Source organism: Apostichopus japonicus, chromosome 12 (assembly GCF_037975245.1).
Source record: "Apostichopus japonicus isolate 1M-3 chromosome 12, ASM3797524v1, whole genome shotgun sequence".
NCBI classification, from domain to species: Eukaryota; Metazoa; Echinodermata; class Holothuroidea; order Aspidochirotida; family Stichopodidae; genus Apostichopus; species Apostichopus japonicus.
The window spans coordinates 18,002,165-18,020,478 of record NC_092572.1 but is presented as its reverse complement, the minus strand read 5'-3'; the positions used below and the strand labels follow the sequence as shown (position 1 = coordinate 18,020,478).

The 18,314-nt window shown below is 35.5% G+C and overlaps 2 protein-coding genes and 1 long non-coding RNA gene across 4 annotated transcripts in view; 1 reads left to right on the top strand and 2 right to left on the bottom strand.

The window, feature by feature from the left end:
* Positions 1 to 18,314, bottom strand: part of LOC139976768 (uncharacterized) — a 267,039-nt gene that overhangs the window by 111,601 nt on the left and 137,124 nt on the right. The window lies entirely within an intron of this gene.
* LOC139977922 (adenosine receptor A2a-like) lies at positions 146 to 15,901 on the top strand. Of its 2 annotated transcripts, none has more exons than XM_071987649.1 (2): positions 146 to 1,881; positions 13,960 to 15,901. In XM_071987649.1, exon 1 carries the CDS (start codon positions 821 to 823, stop codon positions 1,877 to 1,879), a length of 1,059 nt encoding a protein of 352 aa, XP_071843750.1. In that variant the 5' UTR covers positions 146 to 820; the 3' UTR covers positions 1,880 to 1,881; positions 13,960 to 15,901. The 2 variants fall into 2 exon arrangements, with proteins under 2 accessions (XP_071843750.1, XP_071843749.1); XM_071987648.1 differs by lacking the exon at positions 13,960 to 15,901 and adding an exon at positions 11,153 to 13,490.
* LOC139977923 (uncharacterized) lies at positions 4,523 to 7,870 on the bottom strand. Its single transcript, XM_071987650.1, has 2 exons — positions 7,579 to 7,870; positions 4,523 to 5,886 (listed from the first exon to the last, which is right to left on the bottom strand). The coding sequence occupies exons 1-2, from the start codon at positions 7,766 to 7,768 to the stop codon at positions 5,159 to 5,161; spliced, it is 918 nt and encodes a 305-aa protein (XP_071843751.1). The 5' UTR covers positions 7,769 to 7,870; the 3' UTR covers positions 4,523 to 5,158.

Here is an 18,314-nt window from a genome sequence, read left to right as displayed (position 1 = left end):
TGGCAATTAAATATATTTACATGAGCTATAGTATTATATATATATATATATATATATATATATATATATATATATATATATATATATATATATATATATATATATATATATATTCACTTGGTTAAGCTGTGTGCGTTCACTCGAATTGAGTTGCACTTTTTGGGTCAATTTGTGACACAAGAAATAACAATCCCTTTCCAATTTAATACAATAGCTTATGTAATTTAGTTTATTATAATTATCAAATATATTTAATTGCTAAGTGATATATCTCAGGTGCACGAAAAGCATCATGATCATAATTTTATGTTTAATATCTAATTATAAATGGTATAAAACCACTGGTGCCTGTTATTCTGCATAAAAAATTCATTTTGTTCATAAGATACTAAAAGAAAAGGACATCTGGTAAAAGATGGTTATGAATATCGTCTGTGTTGCAGAGATAACTGATTGGTTGATTTGGACTAATGTCTATAAAACCTTTCAGTTGAAGAAAACCCAATACTTTTAAATATAGCAGTTGCAAGTGACTTTCCTTCAAAAGTTTACGATAATTGGCTATATTGTGAAATTAAGTACCTGTAAGTGGTTTATACGTCAGTTGCAGATTACCATATTAAGAAGTGAAGCACATTTCCCCTCGTTGCGAGTAGGGCTTATTTTGGTCATTCAAATTTGGGAGAAAAAAGTGCGGGTAGCTTACTTGCTTATATGTTTGTCGAATATAAAACTAAATTACATATTAAAATCGCATTCTGTTTGAACAGAAACTCCTTGGTTGCATTTTTGTATCCAAATTATTAAGAAGTTCGGAAACATGATGAATTTCTCAAATAATACTTCGCTTGTGGAGGGTCAGTCTGTATCACTGAGAGTGTCTATTACTGGAAGCATTATATACGTCGCTGTGTACATTCCCGTAATATTGATGTGTGTATCGGGCAATGCTTTGGTTATCATGACATTTATTCGCTTCAAGAAAGTGCGCAAAGTCAACAACTATTATATTTTTGCCTTAGCGATAGTCGACTTTCTTACCGGATCGGTTGCCATGCCATTGGCGATATCAAATAGATTGATTATTAGTGAGACTACGTGCCACGCTAATTCGCGTTCTTATCTCTTTCTACCCGCGTATGTTTTGTGTTCCACTTCTATGTGCCTGTTGTTAGCGATAACCGTCGATCGATATATCGCAATATCTCGTCCGTTGCGATATCACGTCATCATGACACGACAGAAGACGACTAAAATCATCATCTTTTGGTTCGCATTCGGTTTTTGTTTCGGTACGTTACCAGTTTGGAGTTTCGGTAGCGATCCATATCAATGGGTGTGTGGACTGGAACAGTACGATGCCCCGATACTAACAGTTCACGCGATCGTTGGGTCATTCCTAATACCTACGTGGCTACTATTACTGATTATTGCGTATGTGAGAATCTTCTACATCGCTTACCTCAGAAAGGATGCTGTATCGAACAGCAGGTCTCAGAGGGCCAAGTCTGTTCAGTGGAAAATGCGCATGCGCACAACAATTACGAGCGCTTTTGTTCTTGGTACTTTCACAATCTTTTGGTTACCACACAGTTTTAAGAATATTTTCGAAATTTATCTTGCAAAAGATCTGAAATCCCTCTTGGCTGTTCAAACTTTTTGTGAGATGTTAACTTATATCAGCTCTTTCATGAATCCTATCATTTATGGATGGCGTAACCATCAATTTAGAACAGCCTACAAGCAAATACTGAAAAACTGTGATTGTTTCCAAGGCAACAAGCCCGAGCAGAACTCTGCCAGCCCCGATACAGATGAAACCGGAAGTATCAACCTGACACGATCCATGTCGTCAGTGCAAATCAATATCAGTGAATAAAAGTATGTCGTTTTCGTTTGTTTCCATTGTTATGAATATCATAATTTATAAGGGTTGATATTCCTTATGAACAGCAGAATTCTTCATATGATTCTACAATAACAATTATTTAATTGTCACTCTGTTTTTTTTTAAATTTTCCTTGTTTACATTGTCTTGGTACATACACAGATAAAAGATAAATAGGTGCTATATTTGCAACTTTTCGACTGTTGAGGTTGTACATTTATATACTGTAGGTTAGGACTTTTTGTAATATCATGTCTGCCAGAAGGGGAGAGGGGGGCGGGGGAGAGGGTCTGGGCCCTTAAATCTCCCCAATCTTTAAGAAGTATCGTGATTGCGCCCCTGGTCTTGAGTGATATCCACTTATGTCCAAATATTTCATAGTTTGGTCAGAATAATGCACAATAAATCATCTGTACGTATGAATTATGTACCTCGGAGATACTCAAGGCTACCCAAACTTGGATATACCATCTATTGGTTCCCTTGTTGGAGGACTAATACAAAGCGCAAAGATGTGACGATCGTCTACTCGGGGTTACTTTCGAAAGATTCACGTAGCTCTTTGAGAATTGTCTATTATTATAGACAGTTCCTTGCCCTCAAATAAGCCCACAACTTCTAAATTACTATACAGTATATCAACGCTCATTGAGGTTTATACTATCGTCTTGATTGATTTTTTAATATTTTTTCTAAACTCGTGTGTATGTGTGAATAATATAGTTGGGTGTGTTTCACATATACACATATATTAATGCAAAGGTGCATTGGTACTAAATAAAAAGTAGTATTTATAATTGACCCTAGAAAAACATTGCTTTCTATTATAGATATTGCTATTGACAAATTTCAAATTTTGATTTGGCATTGCAATTATTTGTGCCTCGTTTGTTTATTGGTTACAGTAATGAGTATTATGTTTTAAAAAACAAATATCACATTTTGGAAATTATGATATGCTGGATATGCTCACAACAATCCTAATAACAAAAACGTCTGTTCTCTTTTGCTGTATATGCTGTATATGCTATTTAAATTTCGCGTACAACTTGCTTTTTCGTATTCAGATATATAGACAACTGAACATTTAATCAATAAAATATGAATAAAAATTAATCATTTTCAGCAAAACTATTTTAATCTACTGTATTTATATGATTTCCAACATTCACTTTGTAATATGTACTTCCTAGTTCTTGAAGTAACGTAACTTCGTCAAGTTATACAGTACTTCCGCCATATAACAGTTGAAACTACATGTAGGCCCTGCAAATGTATATATATGTTACGATGGCTCTTCTGAGGAGACACACGATATATCGACAAATAACAACATCTTCAGAAGATATCATGTTAGTGTAACTCTCACGTCTCTTACTTTAGCATAGGACTATTGTCATGTAGATTTTAGGGGTAACCATGGAGGAACGCAGCAACTCGACCAAAATTAACCATTTTTGATAAAATATTATACGTTAATTGAAAGGAGACACAAATATCATTATTGGCCTATGTGATTATGATAAATTTCATAAACAGCTTTCCAAACAGCTAAGAAATATCTTATTCCATTTAGGAGATGTCACAGACTTATATGCTACTTCACATGTACGGCAGAAGACTTGATCAAGTCTAATATGACATCAACGAGTCACATGTGCTTCTATTTGTTTTGTTTTGTTTTGTTTATCTTAATTTTCTATTTGTTTATTTCTAAAAATGGAGAAGGCATTGGTTGCAGGGGTGAATACTATAAACAATTCACCCTATACAATTAGAAAATGGTTGCACGTCCTAGTGGCATTATGACATCACAAATTTACAAAACGACATCTTCCAGACACGACTTTATACTAGGATACCCCCAAAACCGCACACGATTTTTCTTAGCCGGTGCTGTGGCCGTGTGGATAAAGACAGTGGCATCTGAAGCAATGGGGCTTAGCAATCGAGAGATTCCAGGTTCGATACCCGGCAGGGTTATAGTAAGGTGGGTTTTCATCCAATAGCAATCTACGGTTTTCCCATCTGAAATGACTTTGAGTTAAAATGTTGAATTGGAAGCCACCCGACGTGTAAGTTGTAATCCATAATCCATTGCGGGCTTCCACCCACATTTGTGGTCGCTTAATTGCCGTTAAAATAACTACTGATTAGTATTAGTATTATAGTTGTTTGAATGATAAAACAAAAAGGTTGCTGGATCTTGCTCTCAGGAATTTTCTTAGCTGTTTGGGGGGGGGGGGAGTTGTTCTTCTCAACGATATCTGCCATTTACAAGCCATAAGATGATGGTTGGGTTTGTGTATACCCTTTACTATGAAAACTCGAACGATGTTATGACCTGTTTGTCAAGATAAGTGTGAAGCAGCAACTCGACAATTTGACTACTATAGTCAAGATTTCAAGAACACTTACCCTATCAACTCCTCAAATAAAAGAACCTGTTGACATGTTTTTTTTACCCTTCAAAGGTCACCGTAGTCTATTTTGAATTAAAATAAAAAAACAAAACTGTTTAGCAAACTGCTTATCCAGCCTGTGTAAGAGAATGTGTAAAAGTAAGAGGGCCTGACGTTTCGATCCTCACAATCTTCTTCAGAGGCTGAATGACAAGTAACAGTAACAGAAGGGACAAATACAACCACATAATGAATCTGAATTTCCGATTACATATATGGAAGTCAAAGAAAAAGAAGGGGAACTGGGAAAGAGCTTCGGAACGATTTAACGAAAGTTGGTTGGGAAGAGGTAGGCATGTAGGGGGGGGGGGGGGGGTAAGGTATTGTGGCAAAAGAGGCTCAACCTGTGGTGGTGTTGGGTGGGATTGGGGAAGGTATACATTTCTAAGGGCAGTGACTGTAATTTAAGATCATTCACCTGCACAATGGTAGTTACGACATAAAAAAAAACTGATCTTATGTGAACTCCGTACCACATTCTCCAGTATGTGCATGCTTTTCGATAAAAGTCATTTGTCATTTAATTGTTCTTATCCTTTCAACAACAGGACACTTCTTAATTATTTAGTGCTCCGACGCACAACGAAAGAGCATTGCATGAGCAATGGTATGTACTACAAAGTGTAGAGAATAATAATGGTACAAATATGTGCTACCAAAGCAGTAGAAATTTACTGCAAAATAAACAATGACAATTTTCAACATTCAACGAGGTAATAAATAACGCAAGATTATAACTCATTTCTTTCGAAACAGTTCCAAAGATTATTGAAATGATAAAAGAAAAGGTAGCTGGATCTTTTTTGCTCTAGCTCTCATTCCCAAAGCATGGATATACTACGTCAAAGATGCGAGCCCCTTCTGCATTTTCAGCATCGTATACGTCTTGTGGAAATTCGTTGCCTAGCAAAGATGTTTTGAGAAACATCCCCGTCGCCTTGATCAACTTCATATTAGACTTACATCGGCGTTTTGTGCTCACTTTGTTGAAACGAATGCAAAAGTCATTGTTGTAGCGCGATAGGGAACATTTATGTGGTGCCAAAGCACGGCAAAAAGACGTTTCCCAGCCCATGTGATCACAAATTGACCAATCCATCGGTCTCGGATAGGAGCTCCACAAATCATCCCTAATGGATCTCCATTCGTCTTGACCTCGGTTGCCATCCTCTCCGTCGGGGCACACTCCCTGTGAGATCTGGAAAGCCAATACGTCACTTCCGTCTTGCATTCTCACAATTCCTGCGTCTTCTGTTATGTTATCGACGCGAGTGGCCTCACTGAGTAAAGGGTTAAAAATGGGCTCCTGGCTGTCAGTGAACATGCGTAATAGTAAATTAATACGTGCCCCATCTTTTACTCGCGAAGTTAAGAGAAACAGCCAGACAAGCCGAAAAGAGTTGTTCCCAACATTCTCTTGACAATCAGCCTCGTCGAAATCAACATCGGTTCCAAACGTACCATACATAATAATACCTACGGCACTGTTTGACGTCATCCCGGGAATAGAGTTGGTAACTATTTCTAGAGGAGATTCTGTGGAATTGAAAGGAGATACAGAGAATGATTAGTTTAGTTTGTATTTAACACTTGGATAATATTTTAGAGAACATGTTAAGGAACCATGAACAGAACAGACTTTATTGATAAACACAGGGGCTGTTAGAGATGGAGAAACGGCGTATTGAGCCTGTGCAGCTATTTTCGATGCCACCTGAAATCTTCAAGTGGCATTGTTTCTACTCATGGATAAAGATCAAGCAATCAAATAAAGTGGCATACTCCTATTATAGAGTCCATATCAATCCGCCCGATTGTTCTCCTTTGAAAAAAAGTGCTAAAAATCAGCAGGAGAACATCTTTTTTCACGTGTCATCAATGAAGACCTAGCTTTTTATGGCTAGGATGTTGGGGAGCATAAATGGAAGTCAATTGAGGCAATTTTAAACCCCTTTAGGTCTCCCGGGTATACTATCTGAGTAAAGAGGTTTGTTTACAAGTGACGAAATTTTCAGGCTCTCATAGCCAAAATCTGCACATTCATGGTACGGGAAATCGATGGTGCCATGAATGTCCGATTTGTCAGCTATCCAGTGATTCGTTAGGTGGCGTTTAGCTAGTGAAAACTTCTATCCAGACTAAGAGACCACATTACTTTTATGATTAAGTATTTAAGTCAACGGGTCTTTGAATAGGCGTCTGCTACCATTAAACTTAATTAGGGACTCGCAATGCGTCTGTTACAGCTACGTACGAGATACAGGGAGCATATTAGACTCCAATATATCTATTGCCAGCCGTCATCAAGCTATCAATTTTGAGATGGTGCCACGACGTTACGCAGTGCCACTCCAAATGCAATGAAAATTTTCTCACCCCCCCAAAAAATGTCATAAACGTATAGACTTATCCATATAGTCCTTGCTAATGTTCAACTCAAGATTAGTAAATGTGAGATTTCTTCGAAAGTTCTGGTAATGACATAGGGCGTGGGCAGATAATAAGCACATCCTTTGGTTTATACCTTATCAACAAGCTGAGGATGTTTTAGAATGTGAAAGCTCTCGCATGACTGGGTAATCATAGTAAGAGTCAAGGGGCAACGAATCGATCTGTCAATCAGACAACTTGACAATGAAATATAATAATAATATTAACAAAACTCTCAAGAACGCATAAATAATCTTAAGAATTATTTAGTATTCTGTTGATCTGTAACACTTCCTGGATATTACATTTTAATGTGTAAAGGATGCATTGATTGAATTGGGAGTAATATGAAATCCACAACTGCGGTTCCATAGCCTTCGCCTAATAACAAACTATATACATTTAAATCCGCCCTTTAGGCGATATTTCATATAAAAATTATGCCGCGGGCACATTTGACTAAGTTCTGCCTTTAAATTTGGAAACATAGACATCCATTCTGCAAATATTGTAAGAAGGGAGTAAAGGCGGCATGAAAAATGTTTGCCTGAATTAGCATTGATTAAAATTAATTAAAACCTAGGTAAATTAGGATGCATTGAAGATATGTATATTCGCGTACGATAAATACAGCACTTAGGTATACAATGTGATTTCCGCCTTTTCTATGAACATCGAGTTGTATAATTATGTTTATGATAAAATCACCCTTATAACATACTACCCAAAGGAAGAATATGTTAGCTCAATGAAGAAAATAATCACGAAAATGCAGATATATTACATAGTATAACTTACCGTCCGTGCATTGATCATCGTCGGCGATACTTTGTAAATAGTCATCGGCTTTGCTTCTCTCTATTTCGTAGACACCAATGGTAAGCTCTAAATTACCCGAATGGGAAGATTCAATGACTTCTCCTGAAGTGGTGAAAAGAAGCAAGCAGCAATGAAGCAAAAACGCGAAGAATCTTTTGCCAGTTGTCATTTTTCTTGCCGTATATCTTGCAGTTTATAGTGGTTTTGAAAATGAAAAAACTCACTCTGCGCTCATGAACAAACGACTACTGTCTGAAAAACAAATCTAAGAATGAATGAATTAATATAGGCCTAATTGAAATTTATGCTAACTATCTCTTGTACCTGTACATAACAAAAATTGTTGTTGATTACAGGTGTAAAAAGTAGATGCGGAGTCTCCAAGATATACGGCTTTGTAGAAGTTCGTGAAACAATTTATAGTTCCATAACTTTTTAATTAATTGATTTGCGGGTTATTGTAATCAAAAGCCCATGTCTTATACCGAAATTTCAAGGTAAACTATTTAATTAAGAAATAATATCTTATGTCACTTATTTGAATATTAGAAACACAATTAAATTTCATCATATTTCAGTTAATTAACCAGATTAATTTAAGCGTTTTTCTGTAATTAGAACCTCAATACTTTCAGTTTCATTGATTGTTACGACGAAAAAATTCTATGTCGAAAGTAATAACTCAAGCGCAACGTATAAGCCCCTACCACCGCAAAATAAGTGAACACTAGCAAATAACTTACTACATAGTCGTTCATTGTTGGTAGAGGAGGACGGTTTAGTCAATGGGGATGGGAGAGGGGAAGGGGAAGGACGGGGAGGGGAAGGGGAAGGGGAATGGAAAGGGGGAGGGGGAGGGAAAAATATATTGTAGAAATGTATATTTCTCTGTAAATATGGAAGTTGAATATTATAAAGACAAACAAAATAAAATTCAGATGAATTGCCGTTATGACATCGTTTACTCTGCTGTTGCGAAAATCTATACACCCCCCCCCCCCTCATTCCATTTTAAAGATCGTGTCTTCATCATACAAGATGATACGGGTGGTATCGATTTAACCTAAACATGCAGAACAAATTTCATTACTTTTTTAAGCAACCAACTTCAGCCACCGGGTATTCTTCTTAAAAGATTAGTTGGCTTTTTCAAAAATTTCGAAGTTTCTTTCAGTCAGCGTTTCAAAATAACGCTTTTCATGAAGACAAACAATTGAGTCTGACAGAAAGTTATCATATTTTTGTATTTTAATATAAACTTAAAACCTTTTACAATGTCATGCCTTCTGTTTCTTTTTATTGCTTATTTTACTAATTTGTTTGTAAGTGTTTTATTGACGTACATTTATCTTACTTATTGCGGGAATTTCAATTTAAGTTTCTGTTTATTCTTACTTTATCCACCGAAGAGGTATTAACAGACAAAAGTATTATGTTTATAATAATACATTAACAACATAATCAGCGTAATAACGTATACGGAAGGCAGCAATTTACTTAACATGCATAACTGTAACGATACAGATTAACAACAACAAAAAACCACTATCCATTAGCAAAAATATTAATTTTAATAATGTACAGTTTTCATTTTTGATCGCAGAATTTACTCATCTTCCTAATTTTTTTTAGATAAGACAAGCAATTCTACTTTCAAAGAGTTGGTCTTTACCTAAAGTTAAACGTAAGGGTAAACATGTCTTCCATTTTAAATTTGGGGGAAATTAACATACCATGAACCTTGTAGCAAAGTATGAAATTCCCTCTTAGCCAAGAATCGACGTATTGGTTTCACCAGTGAGAAGTGCACATAACATAGTATAGTGGGAAATTAGTATGAGAAAATGATCCCAACTGGCTCTAAACGAACCAATATTTAGGGCCAAACACGGCGCCATTGTTGGTAGCAATCACGCATTAAAGATTATATTTTTCATTGAATATCCTTCCGAATTACCAAATCCCTTGTCACGTTTCATATTATTCTCTTTGTGACTACTTTTGAACTATTGACATTGCAGTTGATTTCATAATTGAAGCGTTTTGAATAAAATACAAACAGTAAAATCCGCAAATTGGTTAATTACCTAAAACTAATGAAATTATACAGCGAATATAATTATGTCCAAGTACCGTATTTTATATCTAACTTGAACCAGAGCAGATTTCGAAACTGGGCTACGCCCTACATAAATTTTCTATGACACAAGAAAAAAAAATAAAAAAAAAAAAATAATATATATTGCATAAATATTTTATTATGTCATACAAATTCTTCAAAAGATTTTATTGAAGGTCAAGCACAATTGTAGCAATCAGCCAGTCCGAACTAACCACCTCTCACAAATAGTTATATGCTGGTACATCAATTTTATATATCAACCTGTAAGCCATTAATAACACAGGTATGATCCAGTTCAATTAGGCCTAGATTAAGTAACTAGTTTTTTTTCGCTTCAGCTCGAGTTTGTGGTTCAAATTTTTAGTTCCTTTCTGCAAACAACTGTGAAGAAAATATGAAACCTATAAATGGATTTGCTTCTATTTGCTTCTTTTCACTACTTCAGGAAAAGTCATAGAATCTTCCCATCGAGGAATTGTAGCAATAAATATAGGCTTTTATGAAATAAACAGAAACAAGATAAATAAACAGAAACAAGGCGAAAGATTACCTAAAATGTATCGTTGACAGCGACTACCGCAAGGGCAGGAAAAAGCCTACAATGTAACACGTGCTTATATTTATAATATAATAATATCTTGCCTAAAACGCTACTCCAAGTTCATACAAATTTATTCAAATTAATCTAAAGACAAGGGAACATTAACTTGTACTGTGAACTTTACAAATCAGTTAGTATATTTTCTTTACACATTAAACGATATTTAACTTCAATTATGTAATTTCTATTACAAATTTGTTTCGAACGTCGATGTTGGTTTATTATAACCATTTTGTGCGAAAATGTTTATATAAAGTGAAACAAATTTGGAATTTGTGCTGGATAAATAACAAAGCAGTTCACTTACGTTTAAAAATGACACGTTACCTGTAAGGATTATATAGTGTCACTTTATGCCTAAGAATGTTACTAAATTTAAATCAAAGGAAATTATCTGTTTGACATAGACACGTTTTTTTTTTATTGTAGCTGTGTAAATAAATTTGGGAGTTTAAATTTGAAAACCATTATGATTGAAGTTCTAAGATTCTATTCAGTAATACCATTCGTCATTTATATCAAAACCAATAATTTTATGTTATTGAGATATAGGACTGAATCGTCTATCAATGTTTTCGTTTAAATTTCATATTTCTATTCTCAATGAAAATTTTGACCAAGTTAAGTGACAACAAATGTTTGTTTTTTGGCAGTTGTATCGAGTTATCCAGAATGGTACCAATTAAAGATAAATGCCGATTAAGTACTTTTGTTCCATTTATGCTTCAGTGGTTAACTTCTGTGTGATGTGAATGAATGTTTTTTTTTTTTTATCTTGTCCCTGCGGCAACATGCATCAACTATTCTATTGATTATCTTCAACTCAACAGAATCTCCCCTAAACGTAGTTACCAAACCAATACCTGGGATGACGTCAAACAGTGCCGTAGGTATTATTATGTATGGTACGTTTCAACACGGATGTTGATTTCGACGAGGCTGATTGTCAAGTGAATGTTGGACACAACTCCTTTCGACTTGTCAGGCTGTTTCTTTTAACTTCGCGAGTAAAAATATGGGGCACGTGTTAACTTATTATTACGCATGTCCACTGACAGCCAGGAGCCCATTTTAAACCCTTTACTCAGTGAGGCCACTCGCGTTGATAACATAACAGAAGACGCAGGAATTGTGAGAATACAAGACGGAAGTGACGTAATGGCTTCCAGATCTCACAGGGAGTGTGCCCCGACGGAGAGGATGGCAAACGAGTTCAAGACGAATAGAGATCCAATAGGGATGATTTGTGGAGCTCTTATCCGAGACCGATGGATCAGTCAATTTGTGATCACATGGGCTGGGAAACGTCTTTTTGCCGTGCTTTGTCACCACATAAATGTTCCCTATCGCGCTACAACGGTGACTTTTGCATTCGTTTCAACAAAGTGAGCACATAACGCCGATGTAAGTCTAATATGAAGTTGATCAAAGCAACAGGGATGTTTCTCAATGCATCTTTGCTTGGCAACGAATTTACACAACTTATACTTGTTTGATGTCGATAAAGGAGTAGGGAAGTTGGACAATATCTCCCTACTTTGCGGACAAGAGTTGGATGGTAGACCATTTAACGATTTTAACTTTAAACATTGTATCACTTTAACTCTGGAAATCGTGTTATTCGTCGGTAGACATTTTTAGTGTGTGTTACACATTTTTGGATATATGTCGAAAGATATGAGGCAGTGTCAAAATTCTTGCATACTTTGGGCCAAAATTTATAGCCTGGAGACTAAACAGTGGTCTAAAAAATAGTGTTAGATATACACACATTGTTACTGAGCTTCGTAGGTGTAACATCATGTTTTTCATGTATACGTATCGTGTATTTACTTGCCTACTATATATAAGTGTTTTGCAATCTATGTGTTCACAAGTTTTCGGACACTTTTGCGGGAGAAAAGACTGACAACTTTGATGTTTTATTTTTAAGTTCGAAAGACAAAACCGATCAGGAGTTCTATTTCCCTGTACCAAAAGCTAGTTAGTTCTTAAACTTATAGACTATGTTAACATTGCCTTTGATTGTCTTTATTAAATGTTCAGCATAACACAGCATCATCGAATTTCTGTAAAAGAAATGGGAACATTTAGAATGTATAGGCAATAGGAAAAGTCACCAGTAAAAATAAAAGCGATTTTTAGAAATAGCTGTAAGACCAGGCATCCTCATTACAACACTTGATTCTTTTCAATTCAAGCGAGGGATTCGGAAGAAAAAATAATTAAAAAAACGTGACTTGACAGAAATTGATGAGAGGGGGTTGGGAAGGAGAACCCGGGGTTTATAAAGGACCCGTGTGAAATATGGGAGAGAATACCATTATATACTCATTTACATCATATGCCTAAGAAACATTCAAAAATTGTACCGAAAAAATGGATGCAAAATGGAGGCGTTGCTGATATGCATGGCCATTGTATAACCTACTTAGCTACGCTACATATTTCTTTTTCTGGTCCTTAACCGGCACACGCAGCTATACATTTACATACAGGCAAAACTCTTATACGTCTTATATATGAACCACAGTATATATTAATAAAATATTTTTTAAAAAGCACTAAACTTGGAGCTTGTAACTCTATTCATGTGTAACGTACTTTGTATAATACAAAGTAATTTTCATAAGTGATTTTCATTGACATACCTTTTTGTTACCATAGCAACGATTTGTCAATATATCGTTTCTATTCTAAGTAATTATTGTGAATAGGTAGCTTTATGAGATAGTTGCTTAAGTTTACAGAATACATTCAATCACTTTAGGCTAGTATAGCCTATACCTCTTTGCACATTGAAGTTATTCATGATAAGCAAACCGAGATATAATATTCTGATGATATTTTCTGCTATATTGGTATGTAAATACAGGGTCTTCGTTACTAAAGAGCAGATGCGTCACTACCCCCACCCCTCCTTCACCCCCGATGGTCAGAACTGAGGGAATGTATGATATTGCCCCATCAGTTGCTATAGGAAATGCATAAATATAGCAAAAAGTCCTCTGAAATGTAAATTTTATTCCTATTAACAGTTTATTCAAATTATAATTCCTCGAAGATTGAGAAATAAATATTTCCGTTTGATATTGTAACCAAGGTTATAACTATTGTGTACAAATAAATATTCACGTACAACGAATTTGCTCCCTGGAAACATAAGTACGGAGGGAGGATGGTGGGATGGAGGGGATGGGGGGGGGGAAACGAAATATATGCAACGTACAACAAATTTGTTTCTGCTTCTGATTAAAGTTATTTGCTTTCATGGAGCGTTTGCATCTGACATTTTGTCCCTCCAATCCTGGAAACGGATCGATCAACGCCCCTGTCTAGGTGTATAATGTAAACAAAACAAAAAATCTTGGCATAATCCTGTTGCAATATAACATACTTTCCTATTTAACATCACCCAACATATTGATGACACTTCTTAACTTGTGAAATAACGATCCCCTCACCGGCAGTCAGCGCGGGTGGGATCAAACCGGAGTAAGAGAAATAGAATAATAGAGACTTGGCATAGATTGGTCTTAAGGCTAGCTACAACTTACACCTAATGGTCAATTTGTTGTGGTAATTATTGCTAAATTGAAAAACTGATTTTCTTTTGTTTTTATCTATATTGGCATAGCCGACCAACCGACCACAAAGGACTCGCTGATTCAAATGATGGACAAGCACAAGACGGTAATAAAATTGTTAACCTCCAGTGCACCATTTTCTTTGACATCCTTCGGGAATGATAAATTTATTTATTGTTGATTTTTGACACAGAACATATCAATTACAAATCACATGTTATTTCTTTATTATGTCCGGCTCTATTTGGCCCGCGTATTTGACAACTACAATCTAAATAGTCCAGCAAGATATACTTCTAGTGTGTCATACCCGCAATTCATTCTGTATTGTAATTTAGCTAATTCATTCTGTACTGTAATGCAGGATATAATGTACACTAGGCAGTAGGCCTATTTATTTATTGTTGGTTTTTGACACAGAACAAATCAATTACAAATCACATGTTATTTCTTTATTATGTCCGGCTCTATTTGGCCCGCGTATTTGACAACTACAATCTAAATAGTCCAGCAAGATATACTTCTAGTGTGTCATACCCGCAATTCATTCTGTATTGTAATTTAGCTAATTCATTCTGTATTGCAATGCAGGATATAATGTACACTATGCAGTAGGCCTATTTATTTATTGTTGGTTTTTGACACAGAACATATCAATTACAAATCACATGTTATTTCTTTATTATGTCCGGCTCTATTTGGCCCGCGTATTTGACAACAACAATCTAAATAGTCCAGCAAGATATACTTCTAGTGTGTCATACCCGCAATTCATACTGTATTGTAATTTAGCGGCACTGGTAACAATAATTATCCTATTCATTCTCACTTCGGATTGGCTGAAGGGTGTCAGCCACGTAGTAAGCATGAACCTGACATCATTTCTTGCATGGGTAGTTTTATCAAGATAAAATACGCTGATTATTATGTTCTATTTACATTGTTCTTCAAAAGATTCTTAATAAGCCGCTGCAATAAGTTGCAATAAGTTGCATAGTAATGCAAATGGTGTACACACTTTCATATTTGATTTGTTTTAATACAACACTCAATTTGTTTTCATGCATGATAAAATGGATTGATTCATTTTCCTAACGTAACAAAACACAGCACTTTATAGCAGAGTGAAGTGATTGCCAAATCCATTAGCATGAAACACTTTATCCTTCACTGCATTGTTGACATGTACAACCATGGAGTTACAGTTGTACAAGCACAACATCAAAATCTTGTTATATATAACCATGAACAGTTTTAATATAAATTGAAGAGAGAAGCTCCTTCACTCTTTAACTTTCTTATAACGCTCTCGTGAATTCAATATCAAGAGTCAATATTGAGGGTTTACTGTCTTGATAAACACTTTTAAATTTCTGCTCTTTTGTTTCCACGTTTGATCTTTCTGGAATTTCTTTGGTCTATAGTGAGAGTTAGAGACCGAAACCTTTACTTTTAGTTTATCTTGCGTGAAAGGATGTGATACCATGTAACGTGTTTTGGATACCAAACAATTATTTGGGCATGTCGCGGAATTAGAGTCACACAAAAGAGTAAAGTTAGCCTATACTTCTCTAGAAGTGTTCGTTTTGACATAGACAGTGTTAATTGAGGAGCAATCTCCGTTTGGTATTAATGGTACTTATACTTGGTAGTTTAAATTTGAAACGAACATTTCGTTAACTTTTCATATTTCACGGTTTTCAATATTAAAGCTGTAAACGATTTTTATTGATAACGTTAAGTTTGACTTTCCGATCCAAAATCTCGAGGACAGATAAGTCATTAGCGAATAACTAGATACGATTAGATACCTCAACTGTTAGAGAAAAGGGAAGACGGCATTTCATTACTAAATAACTTTAAGTCTGCACCTTTCACATACGAGAAAAAAGTGTAACCCTTTCATTAATAGAGACACAAGCCAAACTGTCATATTTCAGCTTATATGATTGAGAGCTTTGTGATAAACATCTCTCTAAGAAGGCTAACAAGTTTTTTGAAACGAATGTCACCCTGAGGTCGGATTAATTAAGAGCTTCAATTTTTTGTATTATTCAACATTTTTAAAATTCCATCTCCATTATAGAAAGTAAATATTAAGTGTGATAGAAAGAGATTAACATATAGGGAACTGAAGCATGTGGTTCGGTGACATATCATTTAGACTTGGTCAAGTCACCAGCCTTGTAAGTGAAGACATATTAAGTCCATGATTTCTCCCAAAATATAATATTTTTCTTAGCTGTTTGAGGAATTTTCTCACCACAGTCATCTCCATCACATGGACAGATGATAATGTTTAGGTTTGTGTCTCCTTTAAGAAAATTAAGTTCAAATTTGTTTTACTTTTATTGTTATGCTTATCTTATTACTAACGGTTTTATTAACTCTTTAAAACTATTACATTTCTTTCCTCATATATTCCTGATTTGATTCTGAATCGTTGATTATTTGTAGTGAGTGGATCAATAAGTGACGAAGCCTATGAAAGCTTTCATGTAAGTTGTTAACACATTGCTGTCTTAGAAAATAATAAATGTTGATTTTTAAGTATATGATAATGCATCATATGTCTTTATTCCACATTTCCCCGGTCACTATATGTTCACCACGTTCCGAAGGGCCGTTCACCCCCCCATACCCCCACACCCTACCCCATCCTTCTACCCCATCCTTCGGACCAAATATCCATCTTAATCAGGCCAAGTAGTCACCCATTGTTCAAATGTTTACATCTTTGTGACAGATTGCTCTCTCCCACTGGAACCAGGGACATGTGGTAAACAACTCACTATAAATGCGGATTGGAAGGCAGAGATTACAAGCGCATACTTAATTCATTTAAATACAAATTAAAGAGATTTTACTTCAACTTATACTGAGATTGAGGTTCCTCTTTCCTTCATTTCTTTTTCTTCCTTTCTTCTTTTCTTCTCTTTTTCTTAGTTCTTTTCTTAATTCTTTTGTTGTTGTAAGTTATTTGTGTACTCTATGTACAGGGATTGTATCACTAGATAAGCCCACAAGGGTTTCTTCAAACAATTCCTTTCACATTCCATAACTCTCTGTTTTCGCTACATTTGTTGTATACCGTATATGTTGTGAAAAAAAAAACAAATAAAATAAACGAAATAATCATACTGGCTGCGGCGCTAATGAGAATCACTTTTAAACCGAGGAAAAGTGTTGGAATACTTATATACGAGGTGTGAATTATATTCCCTACAGAGGCCCGCATCCATGAATTGGAGGGGCACCAACAATTCGAAGGAGACTGAGATACTACACTTATGTGTTGTAAGATGTTAAATTGTAGGCATGATGAAAGCATATAATGGGTACCAAATTTATTCATACATTGGGGTAGAGAGTGGGTATGATAGGGTAGGGTATAGGGAAAGGTAGGGTAGGGAAGGGTAGGGAGTAATTCCAGTAATAGCTACCCCCCCCCATATGGAAAGCCGCATCTGTTCACAACCATGGGAGCACCAATGCGTGTATAGCTTCCTTATTGTTACGGTCCGTTTATGAGGGCACAAACAAATATTGCTTAGTTGGAAATCTCGTATAAAATTACGTAAAAATTAGTCAATATCATGGTTGCCTGCAGACTTGTACGATTTCGAAAAGTACTTTCCTCCTTCATGGTTCCTAACTATTGTAAAACGCCGGAAATAACTCCTTTCTGCATTATATGATATGATTGATCATACTAATATCGCTCCTCAAGTTAATTGTTTCCACTAAATAAAGGATAATAATTAAAGGGATATTGTGACCCAGATGAGACGTTAATTATTTCATCATCTTGTTAAAAGTTTCGATTCTTTTGTCTCAAAATTTCCTTTTTGCTTCCTTGGAGTTTGTATTTTGCTCAAACATTCAACATTTTTTTTCTTGAATTGTCAATCAAGATTTCAATTTATTTCGACCTATTCTCTGGATTCTATTCATACAAATGACATTATATAGACATGGTTTATTTCACGATTTCATTTTTTTTTTCAAGCGTTCATCTATATTGTCCAACTTTCGACTATGACTTTCCAAATTTCGATTATTATATCTCCAAGCCTTATTTTGAAGTATATGGCTAGATATTTTTCATTGAATGTTGGATATTTCTCGAGTTTTTTTCTGTCTGAATGAAGTATGGTTGTGGGGGGGGGGGGGGGGTAGGCCTATGCCAATTCACATCCAAATATATCTTGATCGTGTAAGTAAAACAGCATTCTATGCATCTCATCCTTAACGTTATTCAGTATGCGTATTTCGAAGTCATCAATAGCATTGTGGTTAACGCCGGTGCCTTCCAATCATAAGGTCCCCGGTTCGTGACACTCCAAGCTTGATGTATGTCGTCCAGTTACAGAGTTGTTGACAATTGACAATTCATAATCATGGA

Coding starts and splice junctions, on each gene's coding strand:
- LOC139977922 (XM_071987649.1), top strand. CDS start 821: ATGATGAATTTCTCAAATAATACTTCGCTTGTGGAGGGTCAGTCTGTA.
- LOC139977923 (XM_071987650.1), bottom strand. CDS start 7,768: ATGACAACTGGCAAAAGATTCTTCGCGTTTTTGCTTCATTGCTGCTTG. Junction 5,887..7,578: donor CGATGATCAATGCACGGACG/GTAAGTTATACT, acceptor TCAATTCCACAG/AATCTCCTCTAGAAATAGTT.